Here is a 17,624-nt window from a genome sequence, read left to right as displayed (position 1 = left end):
GCATGCATTATTTGGTGTTCTACGTTGTACACCGAGGATATTTTTGCAGAATTCTGCGTGCAGAGTCTCAATTTGGTGTTTGTCCCATTTTGTGAAGTCTTGGTTGGTGAGCGGACCCCAGACCTCACAACCATAAAGGGCAATGGGCTCTATGACTGATTCAAGTATTTTTAGCCAAATCCTAATTGGTATGTTGAAATTTATGTTCCTTTTGATGGCATAGAATGCCCTTCTTGCCTTGTCTCTCAGATCGTTCACAGCTTTGTGAAAGTTACCTGTGGCGCTGATGTTTAGGCCAAGGTATGTATAGTTCTTTGTGTGCTCTAGGGCAACAGTGTCGAGATGGAATTTGTATTTGTGGTCCTGGTGACTGGACCTTTTTTGGAACACCATTATTTTGGTCAATCTCTCTCTCTCTCTCTCTCTCTCTCTCTCTCGCCCTCTCTATCCAACTCTCTCATTCTGATCCAGCACTCCCCCCTTCTCTCTCTCTCGCTCTCTCTCCCTCTTTCTATTTGCTGCGCTGCCATAATGAAACCAGCAGGTGCATCTGCCACACACCATTCATTAAGAATCTTCAAATGATTTTGCACTACATTTGACCTTTGTTGCGCTCCGCCTTGCCTCCCCCTCCAAACTGCCCAATCGATCCCTATAAAAGGCCAAAATATTACTCTGATCTGACAGTGTAGAAAGGTTGTGCGTCGGGCGAGATAAGAGGCTCCCTGAAATTGATGTGAGATAGTCAATAATAGCAGCGAGTGTTGGTGAGGCCGGGGCCAGGGCTGGGGAGATAGCTAGGGGCTGTGTTTGTGCTATTAGGGGCTGGGGGGTTGTGGGATGTTGTAGGGGGGTTGTGTGGTAAGCCACAATGGGGCTACAGCTAACTCCCTGGCTGCCTGCTACACATTTGGGAGGTGGGGAGGTTTCTCTCTCTCTGCGTATGGTTGGGGATGACTCTGGATCTATTTGTTGGAGGGCCTTGGTATAGCATAGCCAACAGGTGAAGGGACCGCCTAGTAAACTACCTGTTGGGGCAGGCAAAAATGACGGTGTGGAAGACCATGAAATGCAGGGGGCGGGGTGTGAGATGTGAGATGTGCTGCTGAGGAAGATGCAGGCTTGGCTCACAGTGGACATACAATGCCTTCGGAAAGCATTCAAACCCCTTGACTTTTTCCAGAGATCCTTGATGAAAACCTGCTCCAGAGTGCTCAGGACCTCAGACGGGGGCGAAAGTTCACCTTCCAATAGAACAACGACCCTAAGCACACAGCCAAGACAATGCAGGAGTGGCTTCGGGACATTCCATGAATGTTCTGAGTGGCGCAGCAAGAGCTCGGACTTGAACCCGATCAAACATCTCTGGAGAGACCTGAAAATAGCTGTGCAGCAACGCTCCCCATCCAACCTGGCAGAGCTTGAGAGGATCTGCAGAGAAGAATGGCAGAAACTCCCCAAATACAGATGTGCCGAGCTTGTGGATTCATACCCAAGAAGACTCAATGCTGTAATTGCTGCCAAAGGTGCTTCAACAAAGTACTGAGTAAAGGGTCTGAATACTTATGTAAATGTCATATTTCAGATTTGATTTGTAAATTTTGCATGTGTTAAAACCTGTTTTTGCTTTGTCATTATGAGGTATTATGTGTAGAAAAACAATTGAATCAATTTTAGAATAAGGCTGTAAAGTAACAAAATGTGGAAAAAGTCAAATGGTCTGAATACTTTCCGAAGGCACTGTATAGGAAAGCCCATAAAATTGTCAGAGACTCCAGTCACCCTCTCTGCTGCCGCATGGCAAGCGGTACAGGAGCGTCAAGTCAAGGACCAAAAGGCTCCTCAACAGCTTCTACCCCAAGCCATAAGACTGCATTAAACAATTCAAAAAAATTGGCACAATTTACATTGACCCCCCCCCCCCCGCCCCCCACCTACAAGTACAGATTATCTCAACTAGCCTGTACCGGTGTCCCCTGTATAGTGTCATGACGTTGGCCTGAGTGGGGGAAGATTATGACCCCAATAAATACCTGTCCCCTTTTTCCTTTCTCTACTCTACCGATGTGACTATTGAAAATCCCTTTGTTAACATTGAGAGAGAGTCCGGTGACATCAAAAGATGGGAACGGAACCATATTTCGGTCATCCAGCCAGTTGGTACTAAATTAATATGATGTCAGATCAGTTGGCGTCTGAGACATTATTACTGATGATAGGACGACATAAACTGTATCTTGGAAAATCTAAACATTCTTGTTATCAGATTCACATGGAATTGTTGTGCAATTTAAATATTTAAATATGAAACTATTTGTGAAAAGATTAAATGTAATGTTTTAGCTTCTTAATGAGAGAACGGTTTGTCAGAAGAACACCAGTCTGCTCACTCAGAGGCCCCGCCCAAGTGAACAGACATGAGTTGTAAACTACGAAACACGCCCTTCTTTCAACACTATATAAACCCCTTGACGAAAATGTAACTTTCTGTACCAAGGATGTTAGGGTGACAGTCCTACGTTAAAATGGCTCAGATAATAAGCTGTTCCAAGGACGTGTGGACTTGAGGTCACCACATTGAAAGGACAAAGACCACCTACAGAACTAAGCCAACCTTAGAGAACCTAACAAAATTAGCATCAAATTTCAATGTGAAGGTGCCTACCTACACCCCGGAAGGATGAATTTCGAATATACCAGCCAGACTATAGCATGAGCTTAAAGTATGGCAACTTGGTATGAACTTTTAATGAACTCTTATTCACTAAAGAAGTGATACCTCCTAGCCGTCGCATTAGCGCAGCAACTGTAGACGTGGGCTAGGAGAGGACGGACAGAGTATTTGTTCTACCACATGACGACGGTACTGGCAAGTATCCGTTCTACCATCAGATATTCTTCAGAGGACCAGAGATCCATGCTGGACCACCCAGCCTCCCATCTACCGAAGCACAGCTCAGAGTAAATATTTATTGCATTCTCCTTTTTCAAATGGCCGGTAATTTAGACTGCATAAGATACAGTATTTACGATAGCATAGCTTCTCCCTTTGTTCCTCAGTCTTCCCACTCTTTCAAACCCAACCCCCTCTCTTTGTGTAACCAGCCCTTATATCTGTTCTGTCCGCTAGGGTCGTTTTCCTTTATGACATCATTTGTAATCAATGTATGATTCATTCTGTGTATGTAATTCTGTGTGATTAGTTAGGTATTTAGTAAATAAATAATTAAACCCAGTTTTGTATTGCTGATTAAACTTGTTAGCCAGGGTTCATGAAGATAACCAAGAATTTACAACTTTCAGATGAGACTGAATCAGGCGACGATTAAATATTGACTGCTATTGAGGTAAAAGATAACCAGGTCTTTAAAAGCTTATTCGGAAGATAATAGCTCTATAAACATTATTTCGTGGTGCCCCGACTTTCCAGTTAATTATCTACCTGATTAGCTTAATCAGGTAATATTAATTACAGAGAAATGATTTTATATAATAGCATGTCTTAACACTTAATCCGGCATAGCCAAAGACACGACAATAGCCTCGTTATTCTTCTTCTTCTTCTTCTTAAATATGTTCTTCTTCTTGAACTGCACTGTTGGTTAAGGGCTTGTTAGTAAGCATTTCACGGTAAAGTCTACACTTGTTGTATTCGGCTCATGTGGCAAATAAAGTCTGATTTCATTTGATAGGGGGTTGATGAACCGTCTGAGGAACTTTGTAGGGGTGTGGAGTGTCATGGGGGTTCTATGTACAGTGGACAGGGAAGGAGGCTTGGTTCTAACTTTCTAGGAAAAATGAAGTAATGTTTGTGCTTTTAATGATGTAAATATTGGGCCAATAAAGGTATTTAAAAAAATTCTCTCTCTCTCTCTCTGAATTCACTATTGAGGGGGTTGATAATGTGTCAATCACATTTAATTTTCATGCCCAACAATCTGGCTCTTGGCTGGGCTCTGCTTATGCAGGTGAGATTTGCAGGTTGCCAGAGATGCTAACAGATCGTCAGTGGAGTGGAAGATGAATATAGATGTTTTTCTTCTCTTCCCCCTCTCTCTCTACATTCAGCCCTGTCTCTTTCAGCATCCCCTCTCCCCTGACGGCTGGCTAGCCATAAGTGCACAGCCTCACAAAGCTGCCTGCCTCTCCTCTCCTCGCCACCGGCACCACATTAGGCCCCTGCTCATTAAGTGCACTGTATGACTAAACAATGAAGAGCATGCACTCCTAGATAGTAGGGTGAGGGTAAAACAACACTGTAATAGAGCACACACACTCATCCTCCCCCTCATCTCATCTCCTCTCCAGACCCACAGTCCATACTCTGTCGTGAGAGTCAGTACAAGGTTACACATCCCAGTCATACCGGTAGAAGGGCCTTGTTTTGTGTCTGTCCCGGTTTTACTATCTGTCCCATTAACATTATTATGGGGTATAACTATAAGCGAGTCTGGGAGCAGGGATGCAGGACTGGAATACAGGAATTTGCAGCAGTGGCAAACAGTGAAGATTTTACTCCACAGCACTAAAAAAGCTATTAAAAGGCCGAGCTGGTTTGCTTCTTCTCCTGCTGAGGAGGCTCCTAGGTTCTTGGGGAGGGTTGGAATATATAATCTGACAGTATTAAGTTGTCTGAGAGCTAGGCAGAGGGAGGATGCTTCAGCCCCAGCCTTCTTCCTGTCCTGTCCTGCGGTCTGGAGTGTGCTCACTTATGGAAGTGTGGTTAATTGTGGATTGAGTGTGTGAGTGCAATGCCAATGCAGATCCTAGTCTGTCTCCTTTTCTGTACTCTTCTATCCTATCAGTCTGTGTCTCTGCCCTGCTGTTGGCTCTCCCAGATATGTTGTATTGATCAGGGTGGATTCTGTGTGAACCCATAGCTCCGGCAGAGCTTCGGCACCTTTAGACTGCTACATGAACTCCAGGAGCTTCAGAGTCCCTGGGAGACTTACAGTGGATTTATTAGCAGCCACCGTGCCACTGCGCCACACTCTCAGCCTCTAATACGAAAGGTGAAGAGGTTAAACATGTCCTGGTGATGCTTCGCCAACCCGCTCTCTCTCCTCTCTGTGGAGAGGTCTTTATTTCAGTCATCACAAAAGCCCTTCTCTTTAGATGTCATGTTAGAGTGGCCTGTTACTTCCATGTCCATTCCCATGTTTGTTTATCTACCCAAACTTTTTCATTGGGCCTGTCAAGATATCACGGTGCAGAATCTCTCTCTCGCCACAGTACAAAGCAGTGAGATGGATAAACTATGAAGTAAAAGTCTCATTAAATTTTAAGCTTCCAAGTGTGAGGCTGAACCCCCACCGGCTCAGAGCATCTAGAGCAGGTTGGGGAAAAGGAGTAAAACTGTGGGAATAACACAGGCAGCTGTTCTTAGACAAGAAAAGAGGAGAAAAAGGACTGAAATTCAATGAAAAGTCATCTGTCTTTATGAGTGCTCCCTTTGCAGCCAGGGCCCAATTGGTTCCTTTCCAAGCTGCACACACAGCACACCCCTCGTGTGAATGATCCACATAAATCTGCAAAGTTGCTTTAACGTTACACCTCCGTCTCTGTGCAAAACTTCAGATTAAGGTAATAAGGTTGAATTATCCTGTGCATGTCGTCATCTTACATAAGCAGCTGCAACCTGTAACGGACTCAAGTGTCACATGGCGAGTCTTGTAGCGGTGTCCCTGTCTCTTTGGTTTAGTCACACGATGGCTTAGTAACCAGAACAAAGGTTCCTAGTTCCTACTCAACTGTCTCAAACAGGAATACACAGCCGCTATTGACAGGAAGTAGTTTAGTGAGTACATTATTAAACTTTCTATTGTTCTGTTTCATGTTTAAATGATCATTATGATAGCCTGAATCCCATTACTCTGCACTAAGTAACCACTGAGAATGAATTAAGGCACACTGTGTGTTTATTGCTTGGTTAGTAAAATAACAAATTAGTGTAATCCATTAGGCTCTGATTAGAATGTCAATTGCTTGGGAAGTGACAATAGGATAAATAAATATTAAGCAATTGTTTAATGTGAGGAACATAGATATCTCATCCATGTGAAGTAACCTACTAACATTAAACTAGTCATTTTATTACCCTGACACTGGCTCTCATTCTATGGTGTGAATAAACTAATGAAAGCGAGATCACACTCAGCTGTGGGCTTTGACTATCTCCTCTCAGTGTATCTCCCTGTCTGGCAGATAGCACAGGAGGTTGGTGGCATCGTAACATGGTGTCCAGGTGTTTGATGCCATTCCATTTGCTCCGGTCCAGGCCATTATTATGAGCCGTCCTCCAATCAGAAGCCTCCACTGTCAGATAGCCACAGTGTGTCCATCACAGTCTAAAGTTGAACCAATCCTTTCCTAAGCTCAAATGGAGAATAACCGAGTTCTCTGGTCCTGACCCTGTTATTCTGTCCCGGGACATTCCCACAGACACCTTCTTCCTGCAATCCAAGCAAGTTGCTTTATACCTCCAGCATATAAATGTTTAATTGTGCGACGTCTTGAGCCATGTGAGGTCTTCTGAGCCCCGGGGCAGGGGCAAGCGTGCGTGGAATGGAAGGGAGAGCCTGTCAGGGTCTCACATCTGACCTGTAATCACCTCCCACAACCCCATTCCACTCCTGATTCTGACACACTCACACACACTTTCATAAATTTACACACACTTACACACACATACATATAGATGGATAGCCTCATACACTCATGCACACAGATACACACTTAGGGATAGAGACATCCACCTATAGACACATTCTCTCTCACATTCATATGCTCAAACAGTAACACACACATACACACGCTCATTACCATACACACACACACATTCACAAGAGACCACATGCGATCACACAATCTCTGAACGTCATATCCACACACATGTACTCACTCAGATCCCTCTCACACACATATACATAGACACACACTTACACCCCCCAACATGAAAAACGCAAATGTATTCGGCTCAAGTCCTCCGAGCTGCAAAATAAGATCAGCCAGTGAGCCTTTGACCCTGGCTGATGGCTGTATGAGGATGTGACAGAGAGGAGAGAGAGAGTGTGTGTGTGTGTACATTTGCCCGTGTGGACCTGTCAGTGCACAAGCATGTGTGTGTGTGTGTGTGTGTGTGTGTGTGTGTGTGTGTGTGTGTGTGTGTGCGTGTGTGTGTGTGTGTGTGTGTGTGTGTGTGTGTGTGTGTGTGTGTGTGTGTGTGTGTGTGTGTGTGTGTGTGTGTGTGTGTGTGTGCATGGTTGTGTGCGTGTTCTGCAATGCTTAGGGGATCTGCTGCTTATCTGTTAAGAAACTGCTGCTGTTCGTTATAGTGTTTACATTCAGCTAGGCTCTCGGTAGAAATGATTCATAGCCATCTCTTTTCCTAGACTGATCACTTCTGCCTTTGGAATAGCTTGTATATGCTGCACACCTATTATTTTGTGTTTGACATAGTTGGTATTCATTTGTTATAACATTTCCTAATTTAAATAGACCCTAGATGTGGAGAATTTTGAATAGAGAGAACAGGGTCATTCATTGCATGGAATAGTTCATGATTACCGCCTGGAAGACACTGTATAGATGTACTGTTAGAAGTCCTGTAACGATGCTGTTCCATTCTCAATGCAGTGCTGTTCATGCAGATGTAGTCAGGTAGGATAATTCAGGACTGTCCTCTGAGTATCCCAAGCCCAGCTTAAGGCCTAATGGTGCACTGTCTGTCTGTCTGTCTGTGTAATCCTGGCGAGACGAAGCGACCGGGGCCAACACACGCCCATCCAAACCTCTGACACAGGAGATGAGATGCTGAGAAGATTTCTATAATCAATTTAGCCGACCAGGAGAGGATAAATCCTGTCCATTTTCCTCCTCACTCGCTTTTCCATCTCTCCTTCATCCCTTCCTCTGTTCTTCCTATCTCCAACCCGCACGCCCCTCCCGCTGCTCATACACAAATTAATCATTCAGCAGCCGATGTAGTGAAAGGTGGAGTAAACAAGTCTATTGCCTATTATCCCGGGAGGCCGGGAAAGAGAGAAGAGTGAGGGGAGAGAGGCAGAGATATACAGTAGAGGAGAAGGAAAAACAATGTGGCTGTCCAATACCACAGATCAGAGAGCACACGAGTCTATCTCCAGCCTATCTCCAGCCTATCTCCAGCCTATCTCCAGATTATCTCCAGATTATCTCCAGCCTATCTCCAGATTATCTCCAACCTATCTCCAGATTATCTCCAACCTATCTCCAGATTATCTCCAACCTATCTCCAGCCTATCTCCAGATTATCTCCAACCTATCTCCAGATTATCTCCAGCCTATCTCCAGATTATCTCCAACCTATCTCCAGATTATCTCCAACCTATCTCCAGATTATCTCCAACCTATCTCCAGATTATCTCCAACCTATCTCCAGCCTATCTCCAGATTATCTCCAACCTATCTCCAGCCTATCTCCAGATTATCTCCAACCTATCTCCAACCTATCTCCAGATTATCTCCAACCTATCTCCAGCCTATCTCCAGATTATCTCCAACCTATCTCCAGATTATCTCCAACCTATCTCCAGATTATCTCCAACCTATCTCCAGCCTATCTCCAGATTATCTCCAACCTATCTCCAGCCTATCTCCAGATTATCTCCAACCTATCTCCAGCCTATCTCCAGATTATCTCCAGCCTATCTCCAGATTATCTCCAACCTATCTCCAGCCTATCCTCACGTCCCCGAGTCATTTGCACTTATATTGACCTCAAGGTTTGCACCAAAACGAATGACCCAGTCAGCTAGCGTGGCGCTCTCTTTATCCACGTGTTGTGCCCCCATACAGTAAATAGTAAAACCACGTGGTCTAATGCCGCAATGATGAAAGAGGGAGAGTTCAGGCTCCTGCTCCTCCATGACTGGAGTTTCTCCAACAAAGAGAGTATATAGGCTGTGTACTTCAGCCCACTGAATAATACGTAGCGCGCAGAATAACTATAATGCAGCTTTAGAGTGCACAGTAAGTGCCCTTTGTTTCTATGCATCAATTGTTTAGAGGGGCTTCCCTAACCACCGGCCACAAACAAATAATAACCACCCCTAGCAGCACGACAGTAGCAACTGCTAGGATTACTGTATTTGTTAAAGTGTCTAACGGAAACATGACAAAACATTTTTCACCGATAGCTCAACCCATTATCATTCCATGAGATGAAAATGAATATTCAATCATTTTCCTATAATTAGACTCGCAAAAACTAACAATCCCTTTCATTCTAAAGAAGGTCTCACGCCCTGACCATAGAGAGCTGTTTATTCTCTGATAGTTGTGGCGTGATAGTGACTAGGGTGGGTCATCTAGGTGATTAATGGTTTATGTTGGCCTAGTATGGTTCCCAATCAGAGACAGCTGTTTATCGTAGTCTCTGATTGGGGATCATATTTAGGCAGCCATTTCCTCATTGTGCTTTGTGGGATATTGTCTACAGATAGTTGCCTGTGTGCACACCAGTAGCGTCACGTTTAGTTTGGTAGTTTGTTGTTTTTGTTCGGTGTTAATTTATTAAAGGATAATGTACGCCTACCACGCTGCACCTTGGTCCAATCATTATGATGAGCGTGACAGAAAGTTTATGGATGTACCTGTTTGCTTGTTGAAGCTGGAATATTTATGAGGACAGTTGCACGTTGTGTCGGTCAAGAAAAACTGGAGGTTGATCAGTAGAATCTAATGTAAAGTTGCCGTTGTTGTTTGTTCGTGTCGTGAATGTTGTGTGGAAGGAAGGCAGGAGGTGTACTTACTGGCATGGTCTGGCTGCCATGGAGGGCACTGATTGCAGACTGGGCCTCCGCGTGTGTGGAGAACTTTACAAAGGCACAGCCTGAAACACACACACACACACACACACACACACACACACACACACACACACACACACACACACACACACACAGAGAGAGAGAGGCAGGGTGCCGGCACGCACAAACACGCACGCACACACATACACACAGGAAGTGAATAAAAGGCAGGGTGCCTTTATTAAACACTGTGAAGAGAAGCGCGTCAAAACATTTCAGGGAGGCACAGAGAGACTCCCATTGCACAGCAGGCTGCTCCTCCCCAGGCTGCTCAAGCTGCAGGCTCATGTACAGATTGCACTGATGAAGCAGAAAAGCATGGTATTTAACACCACATGCCTGTCTGTGCATATTAAATACAGACCCAGTGAAATACATATTGTCTTAAGTCGTCATTATGCATTAGTCTACAGTTCCTGGAAAGAAGCTAAACATGTTGAAGGGACTAATGCCGGTTGGATCAGGACCTGCAGCGAAGGAACCCAGGGGGGTAAACCTAGAGAATTACTGCATCTTTAAGTGTGGTCTTATCAAACACTCTTCTCCTGTCTACCTCTGGACAAAATAATTGAGCCTGATAATATACTGTATAAATAAATATGTATGTAACTTAGTTGACAGTTAACGGTTAGTTGACAGACAGGTGTCCATAAACATCTGTAAATCTTTGTTTTTGTAAAGGATTGCATTATCTGACTTATATGACACTGATGTTCATTCACATTACCCAAACAAAGTATAGCAGGGACTAAATCTTCCCTCCCCTACAACCTTACAAAAGATTTCCAAAAGGGTTATTCGGCTGTCCCCATAGGAGAACCCTTTTTGGTTCTAGGTAAAACACTTTTAGGTTCCAGGTAGAACCATTTTGGGTTCCATGTAGAACCCTCTGTGGGAAGGGTTCCTCATGGAACCCAAAATGGTTCTAATTGGAACCAAAAAGGTTCTACCTGGAACCAACAAGGGTACTTCAAAGGGTTATTTTTTTAAAGAATGTAGTTGCCCCAGTGTCTCGCAAAGAACAACGCAATTGTTATGACATCCGCCATTCCCTCTTAACTTCTGTACGACTGTCGAGTCAGAATGCCAGGACCTCAGCCTCCACAACATTCCACAACAATTTTCATAAGCACTGGCATGGGACTATGTTTCAGAGACATGAAGAAGCAGGGCTCCCACTGCTATTCACTGCATGTCAGAATGTATTGGATTCTACTAGACTGTGTGCCAGTTGCCTGGGTTGACAGACCATGGGGCTTGGGTCGTTCAATGAAAATAGTGCCTATTCCATCGCTTTGATGTTTTAAGTCGTAATTTTTCACCAATATTGAATTTTAAAAGAATGTTATATTAAATGAGATGCCCTTATAGACCTCATGGAGAATTGCGATTTTTTTTATGAATAAAGACTTGCTAAAGTGACAAAATTCTGCCTTTTGACATGTCCTTCGTGCCCCCTCTGTAAACCCTCTGTAAACCCTCTGTACACCCTCTGTAAACCCTCTGTAAACCCTCTGTACGCCCTCTGTACGCCCTCTGTAAACCCTCTGTAAACCCTCTGTACACCCTCTGTAAACCCTCTGTACACCCTCTGTACACCCTCTGTAAACCCTCTGTAAACCCTCTGTACGCCCTCTGTAAGCCCTCTGTACGCCCTCTGTACGCCCTCTGTACGCCCTCTGTACACCCTCTGTACACCCTCTGTAAACCCTCTGTAAACCCTCTGTAAACCCTCTGTACACCCTCTGTAAACCCTCTGTACACCCTCTGTACACCCTCTGTACACCCTCTGTAAACCCTCTGTACACCCTCTGTACACCCTCTGTACACCCTCTGTACACCCTCTGTAAACCCTCTGTAAACCCTCTGTAAACCCTCTGTACACCCTCTGTAAACACTCTGTACACCCTCTGTACACCCTCTGTACACCCTCTGTAAACCCTCTGTAAACCCTCTGTACACCCTCTGTAAACCCTCTGTACACCCTCTGTAAACCCTCTGTACACCCTCTGTAAGCCCTCTGTACGCCCTCTGTAAACCCTCTGTACGCCCTCTGTAAACCCTCTGTACACCCTCTGAACACCCTCTGTAAACCCTCTGTAAACCCTCTGTACACCCTCTGTACACCCTCTGTAAACCCTCTGTAAACCCTCTGTAAACCCTCTGTACACCCTCTGTAAACCCTCTGTACACCCTCTGTACACCCTCTGTACACCCTCTGTACACCCTCTGTAAACCCTCTGTACACCCTCTGTACACCCTCTGTACACCCTCTGTACACCCTCTGTACACCCTCTGTAAACCCTCTGTACACCCTCTGTACACCCTCTGTAAACCCTCTGTAAACCCTCTGTAAACCCTCTGTACACCCTCTGTACACCCTCTGTAAACCCCCTGTACACCCTCTGTACACCCTCTGTAAACCCCCTGTACACCCTCTGTACACCCTCTGTAAACCCTCTGTCATTTTAAAGTCAACCCTGTTATGTGAACTTAACTCTCGTCATATTATTGTGAAACTATTCCTTATAAAAAAAATTTAAAAAAGGAACATTGAACATCTAATAGTAAAAACATAGTGTAAAAGCAGGTGATTCTACTATTTTTGGCAATTTTCTTTTGTGTTTTGTGATGTAAAACTGAGTGGGCCGAGCATAACACGTCAACCCTCTTACGGTCAACCCTCTTACGGTCAACCCTCTTACGGTCAACCCTGTTACCCATAGATTGGCAGCCTAGGCAAGGGGATTTATGGCTGAATTAAGATGAAATCGTCAACCCTGTTACGGTCAACCCTGTAACTTAATTTGCCACTTAATAGGCACTTATTTTTTTATTCAACCCTCTTGAGATGGGAAAACATGTTTTTTTCATGTAGTTGAACATGTGCTCTTTGTGACAGAATGTTAATATGAAGTGAAATACTCAAAAGGCACTGAATTGGTGGAACGACCCTGCTACAATACAGTGCATCAGTTAGGCCTTCTTATTGTTCATCTGTGGGAATGTTTCCCTTACAGGCCTACATAACCTGGAAGACCATTCTGAGCATAATACAAGCCATGATGGCTCCTATAAAGAAACCCCTTTACTCTGAGTGTTTTTTTACTACTAAAAGAAATAATGCCCATTATGAATCTGTGATTTCTCAGCTGAAACTAACTGTCGAATAGACAGTGACCTAGATAATATCTGAGGTACAGTATATAATTGTTTTCCTACCTTTGCTGTTTCCGTCAGGACCTCTTAGGACGGTGCACTCCTCGATGACTCCGTAGGGCTCAAAGAGGCGGTACACGTCCTCCTCAGTCTGTTGTTTGTTCAGCATCCCCACAAACAGCTTCCTGTCTTCTGAAACAAAGAGAAAAGCAAATTAAGGGTTAAATAAAACTGACCTCTCAATGCGACCAGTCTAAATGATTCAAACATAATGTCATATTGCCTTTGCTATACCGATGTAGGATCTTAATTTGAGCCAGTTTGATACAGCAGGAAAATAATCGTGCAGCAACAGGAAATGTGAAATATTATGTGGATTATAATTAATGGCCATTTTTGTAAGGGTTGATTTATTTTTCGTTAGGGAAAATCAAGTTTCAAAGTGGAAATTACAAACTGTAGAAGCCTTTTTAAAACTCAAATACTAAAAGTTTGCCTTTCCTGCTAGGCAGGAAAATTCTCCGCAAAAGAGTGATCTATTGAAGAACCTACATCTGTATACCAATGTAGGCTCTGCTCACTGTGCTCAGTGGCCGGTATATAAACATAGGGCAATGTATTTGTCTGCTCCATTTAGCTCTGTGAGTTGAGTCACAGTGTATTGTTCCTGTGCCAAGTCTGCTCATTTTAATTTCAACGATAATTGGGTTTGCTCACATATTTGAGCCCTGGGAAGGCCTTGGGTTCTATCAGAGCGCGGCCATGCCCCTACCTTGGGGGAATGGGAGGAAGCAGCAGGCTGATGAAACAGCTGTGTATGGTCCTTCAGATACACCAGGAGCTCCAGGCAGCCCACTATATGGATATGTCTGCTTCTGCCTCCTATACTGCTGACCTTCAATTTTACTGAATACAGGCTATTTGTTATTTGTCAATCTCCCTCTCTCCCTCTGCCTCAGACTATATGTTTAATTGCTGCTGATCCAGTGTTTTCAGTGTATCACCACAGAAATAATATTCCAGAGCTCTTCAATGAACAATGGCACGTCTCTCCGGCACAGAGAAGGTGAATAATGCTGACTTTTCAATATGGTACGCTGTACTATTGAGTCCTGTTAAATGCAGGGGGACTTTCTCTTTACCTTGACCTGACATGCTATGTTTACTGTTGTTCTGCTCATATGATTCATGCTTTGCTCACTAAATCCCACTGGCAGAAACACTACTACCAACCTCCCCTTTACAGATTTTCTATAACTTTGAGTGCACCTATGTAACAAAGGCAAACACAAGCAGAAGAGGAATCCAGGGCCAGGCTCTGGGCTTTGGAGTTCAACATCATTCCCAGTCTGTGGTAATGCGGTATGTCAGGGTGACCTCTGCGGCTGTGAGAGACCGTGAGAGAGAGAGACTGTCTGTTATTGTGCTGTGGCGTGACCTGACTCAGGCAGGACCTACTGATATCCATATTCCTCCTCCAGCAGCCAGCCTAGTCCCATGCAGCTGCACCGGTCGCTGCCACCCTGCCACAGACAGAGCACCGGCCAGCACCCTGACTCAGCATGACCAATGATGCACCTTTAAAATAATCACCAGTGTCATGGCACTGTCAAGGGAGGAGCGACCCTCGTGACACTCTTTATTGTTAGTGGCAGGATCAGAGGGTATGTATCAAAATGGAAGCGATCCAATGTGACACCTGTCATGGTGGATTGGAGAGCATTTATCTTCAAAAGAGAAAGCCCTGAACTGGAAAATAAAAGGCCAAGACGCTTCTTCTTGTTGTTTGGGGCGGAATATGAATTTGGAGGTGGGGTGGGTTTGAGGGGGATTCAATTCTTTGCACCCACTCTTTCAGACTCGCGCACATCCACAAGTGTGCATGTACACACACAGACATACGCCTTTGCCCTCTCCTCCATGGCGTCCTTCCAGGAACATGACTCCTACAGCATCGTCCCCTCTATGGATGATGGGAATGTGACAAGGCAGGATTAATGTATGCAGCTGACCTATATGAATGTCATATGTTCCGTACTATGCCATTCAAGTCATGAACAGAACTCCTGTGGCACGCCTCAAAATACGACATTGAAACTGTCCCATCGCTGATAGACTGCTCAATGGCAAATTACCTAGAGCTTAATGGAATAATATTTTTGGGACTCAGAGCGCATCAGGAATAGACCCATATATCAGATCAGATCTGTGTGTAACATTGGTTGGTTACAGAGGGCACCAAAAGGCCAATTGGAGTCCCATTCTGTGCTGTTAGCTTTTCACTATATTCTATCAGAAATGCCACTGGATTGTCCTGATGTGGAGGTTGAAAGACATGCGTAAGTCATGTGATGGGATACGGATGTCTCCAGTTCTGCTGTATCTAGAGGGCAGTGTAACACAAGTTCTTCAGCTCCTGCTAAGAAATAGAGAGCATGCTCCTCTCCTAAGTGAGTGTGCTTTGAAAACAAGCTAACAACGCATGAAAATACATCATCTTAGAGACCTATTTCTCAAGCCATTATTGTGCTACTCTGGAGTAAAATGGCACCTTGGGACTTGATACTCATCTAGCTACAACGCACAGCGAGGATCATTTAGTGGATCTACAGTAGACTACAAACTCACATGTACGCACACAACACACAACACACCCACACGCAACATGAACACCAAAACAGCACACACATATAAATTAGTCATCCCTTTAGGGGGAGCCCAGATTGATTTTTATTTTTAATTTTATTTTACTAGGCAAGTCAGATAAGAACAAATTCTTATTTTCAATGACGGCCTAGGAACAGTGGGTTAACTGCCTGTTCAGGGGCAGAATGACAGATTTGTACCTTGTCAGCTCGGGGATTTGAACTTGCAACCTTTCGGTTACCAGTCCAACGCTCTAACCACTAGGCTACTCTGCCGCCCCAATGATGATGACCCCCTCTGAGATACTGTTCTTAAATCATTGAATAAGAGGGAGTTCTATTGTTGCTATTCAAATGATCTCCTCAGCCAGTCCAGTAAGATGCATGTCCCAGTGCTCAGGACTTTTTTAACAGTATCGACTGGCTGTTAATGCAGCTTTGTGGATTAGTGCTGTCTCTCACAGAGGGAACACAGCTACTGATTACTGCCACTCCACAAATAACTGTTATGGCTGTTGTTTTTAACAACTGAACTGGTCGTCCACATGACCATGAACACAGCTGAGACCAGAATTACCTGCAATCCATGTACTGCAACCTAATACTACACCAACACAGCTCATATAGTGACACTACACCAACACAGCTCATAGTGACACGACACCAACACAGCTCATATAGTGACACTACACCAACACAGCTCATATAGTGACACTACACCAACACAGCTCATATCGTGACACAACGCCAACACAGCTCATTCAGTGACACAACACCAACACAGATCATATAGTGCCTTCAGAAAGTATTCACACCCCTTGACTTTGTCCACATGTTGTTGTGTTATAGCCTGAATTAAACATTTATTAACTTGAGATGTGTTTGTCACTGGCCTACACACAGTACCCCATAATGTCAAACTGGAATTATGTTTGTCGATTTCTTTTACAAATGAATTTTAAAAAATGAAAAGCTGAAATGTCTTGAGTCAGTAAGTATTCAACCCCTGTGTTATGGCAAGCCTACATCAGTTCAGGGTCAAACACTTGCTTAACAAGGCACATAATAAGTTGCATGGACTCACTCTATGTGCAATAATAGTGTCTAACATGATTTCTTTATGACTACCTCATCTCTGTACTCCACACATCTGCAACACAATACAATGTGGAATATGTCAACATGTATGAATACTGTCTAAAAGCACTTTATACTCGCACTATATGAACACACCTCTGCCTAATTGGTAGGAGATACATTTTGTTTGAAAAATATAGAAATTTGCATCACATAGAATCGAAAATTAGTTTACTAATGTTAAGGTCATTTAGACGCAGCACATGAATCTGCCTGTGACTGTTACAGCAACAGCTCCTCCTAACTACCAAGAACTCTGTCCTGAAAGATACACCCATCGTGTTCAATCTGGCCTGAGTTGAGAAGCAGCGGTTTGTTTGGAATAAATCCTTTGGAAATGAAAGCATGGAAGAATGAATGGTGAATGTTCTGCCTGGTTCTATATCCTGAAGGTTCCTGGGGCCATCTGAGAATTTTTATCAATAGGTGTGTTTTCATATAAATTTGAAATCAAATAAAAAATTGCTTTATCTGCAAAGTATCTTTTAATCTCGTAATTATAATCCAAGGATTTATTTACGACACTGACATCGCATTACAATCACTTTTAAATGTATAAAACTAGCAAACATGAATCATGCTACAGTCAGATACAGTATTTTTTACTTTGATTTTCTGTAGCCTTGAAAGTTTTAAGGTTCCCATCTTGCATACATGAGCAATTCTGCAGTCAGGTCTACCGTGTTGAAGACTTATTACAGTGTGTCGGCTGATTACATTCCTGGGGCTGTAGCTGCTTGAGGGTTTGACAGTGAAACGCAGAAGAACACTTCCAGTGAATAGCAATTGGATGAGTTTCAGGGTTTTGGCACTGCTGCAGGCTCCAGGAGAAAGC

At 43.9% G+C, this 17,624-nt stretch overlaps 1 protein-coding gene across 5 annotated transcripts in view; it reads right to left on the bottom strand.

Moving 5' to 3' along the window:
- Positions 1 to 17,624, bottom strand: part of LOC135556534 (CUGBP Elav-like family member 5) — a 381,570-nt gene that overhangs the window by 68,055 nt on the left and 295,891 nt on the right. For all 5 annotated transcript variants that reach the window (XM_064989822.1, XM_064989824.1, XM_064989823.1 and 2 more), the window contains exons 4-5: positions 13,071 to 13,199; positions 9,792 to 9,871 (exon numbers count right to left, since the gene is read on the bottom strand). In XM_064989822.1, coding sequence (XP_064845894.1) covers positions 9,792 to 9,871; positions 13,071 to 13,199 — 209 coding nt within the window. The remainder of the gene's footprint in view (positions 1 to 9,791; positions 9,872 to 13,070; positions 13,200 to 17,624) is intronic.

The sequence above is a fragment of the Oncorhynchus masou genome, chromosome 15 (genome assembly GCF_036934945.1).
Source record: "Oncorhynchus masou masou isolate Uvic2021 chromosome 15, UVic_Omas_1.1, whole genome shotgun sequence".
In the NCBI taxonomy this organism is placed as follows: Eukaryota; Metazoa; Chordata; class Actinopteri; order Salmoniformes; family Salmonidae; genus Oncorhynchus; species Oncorhynchus masou.
Note: the sequence above shows the minus strand (reverse complement) of the source record. Positions and strands in the feature narration are given on the sequence as shown.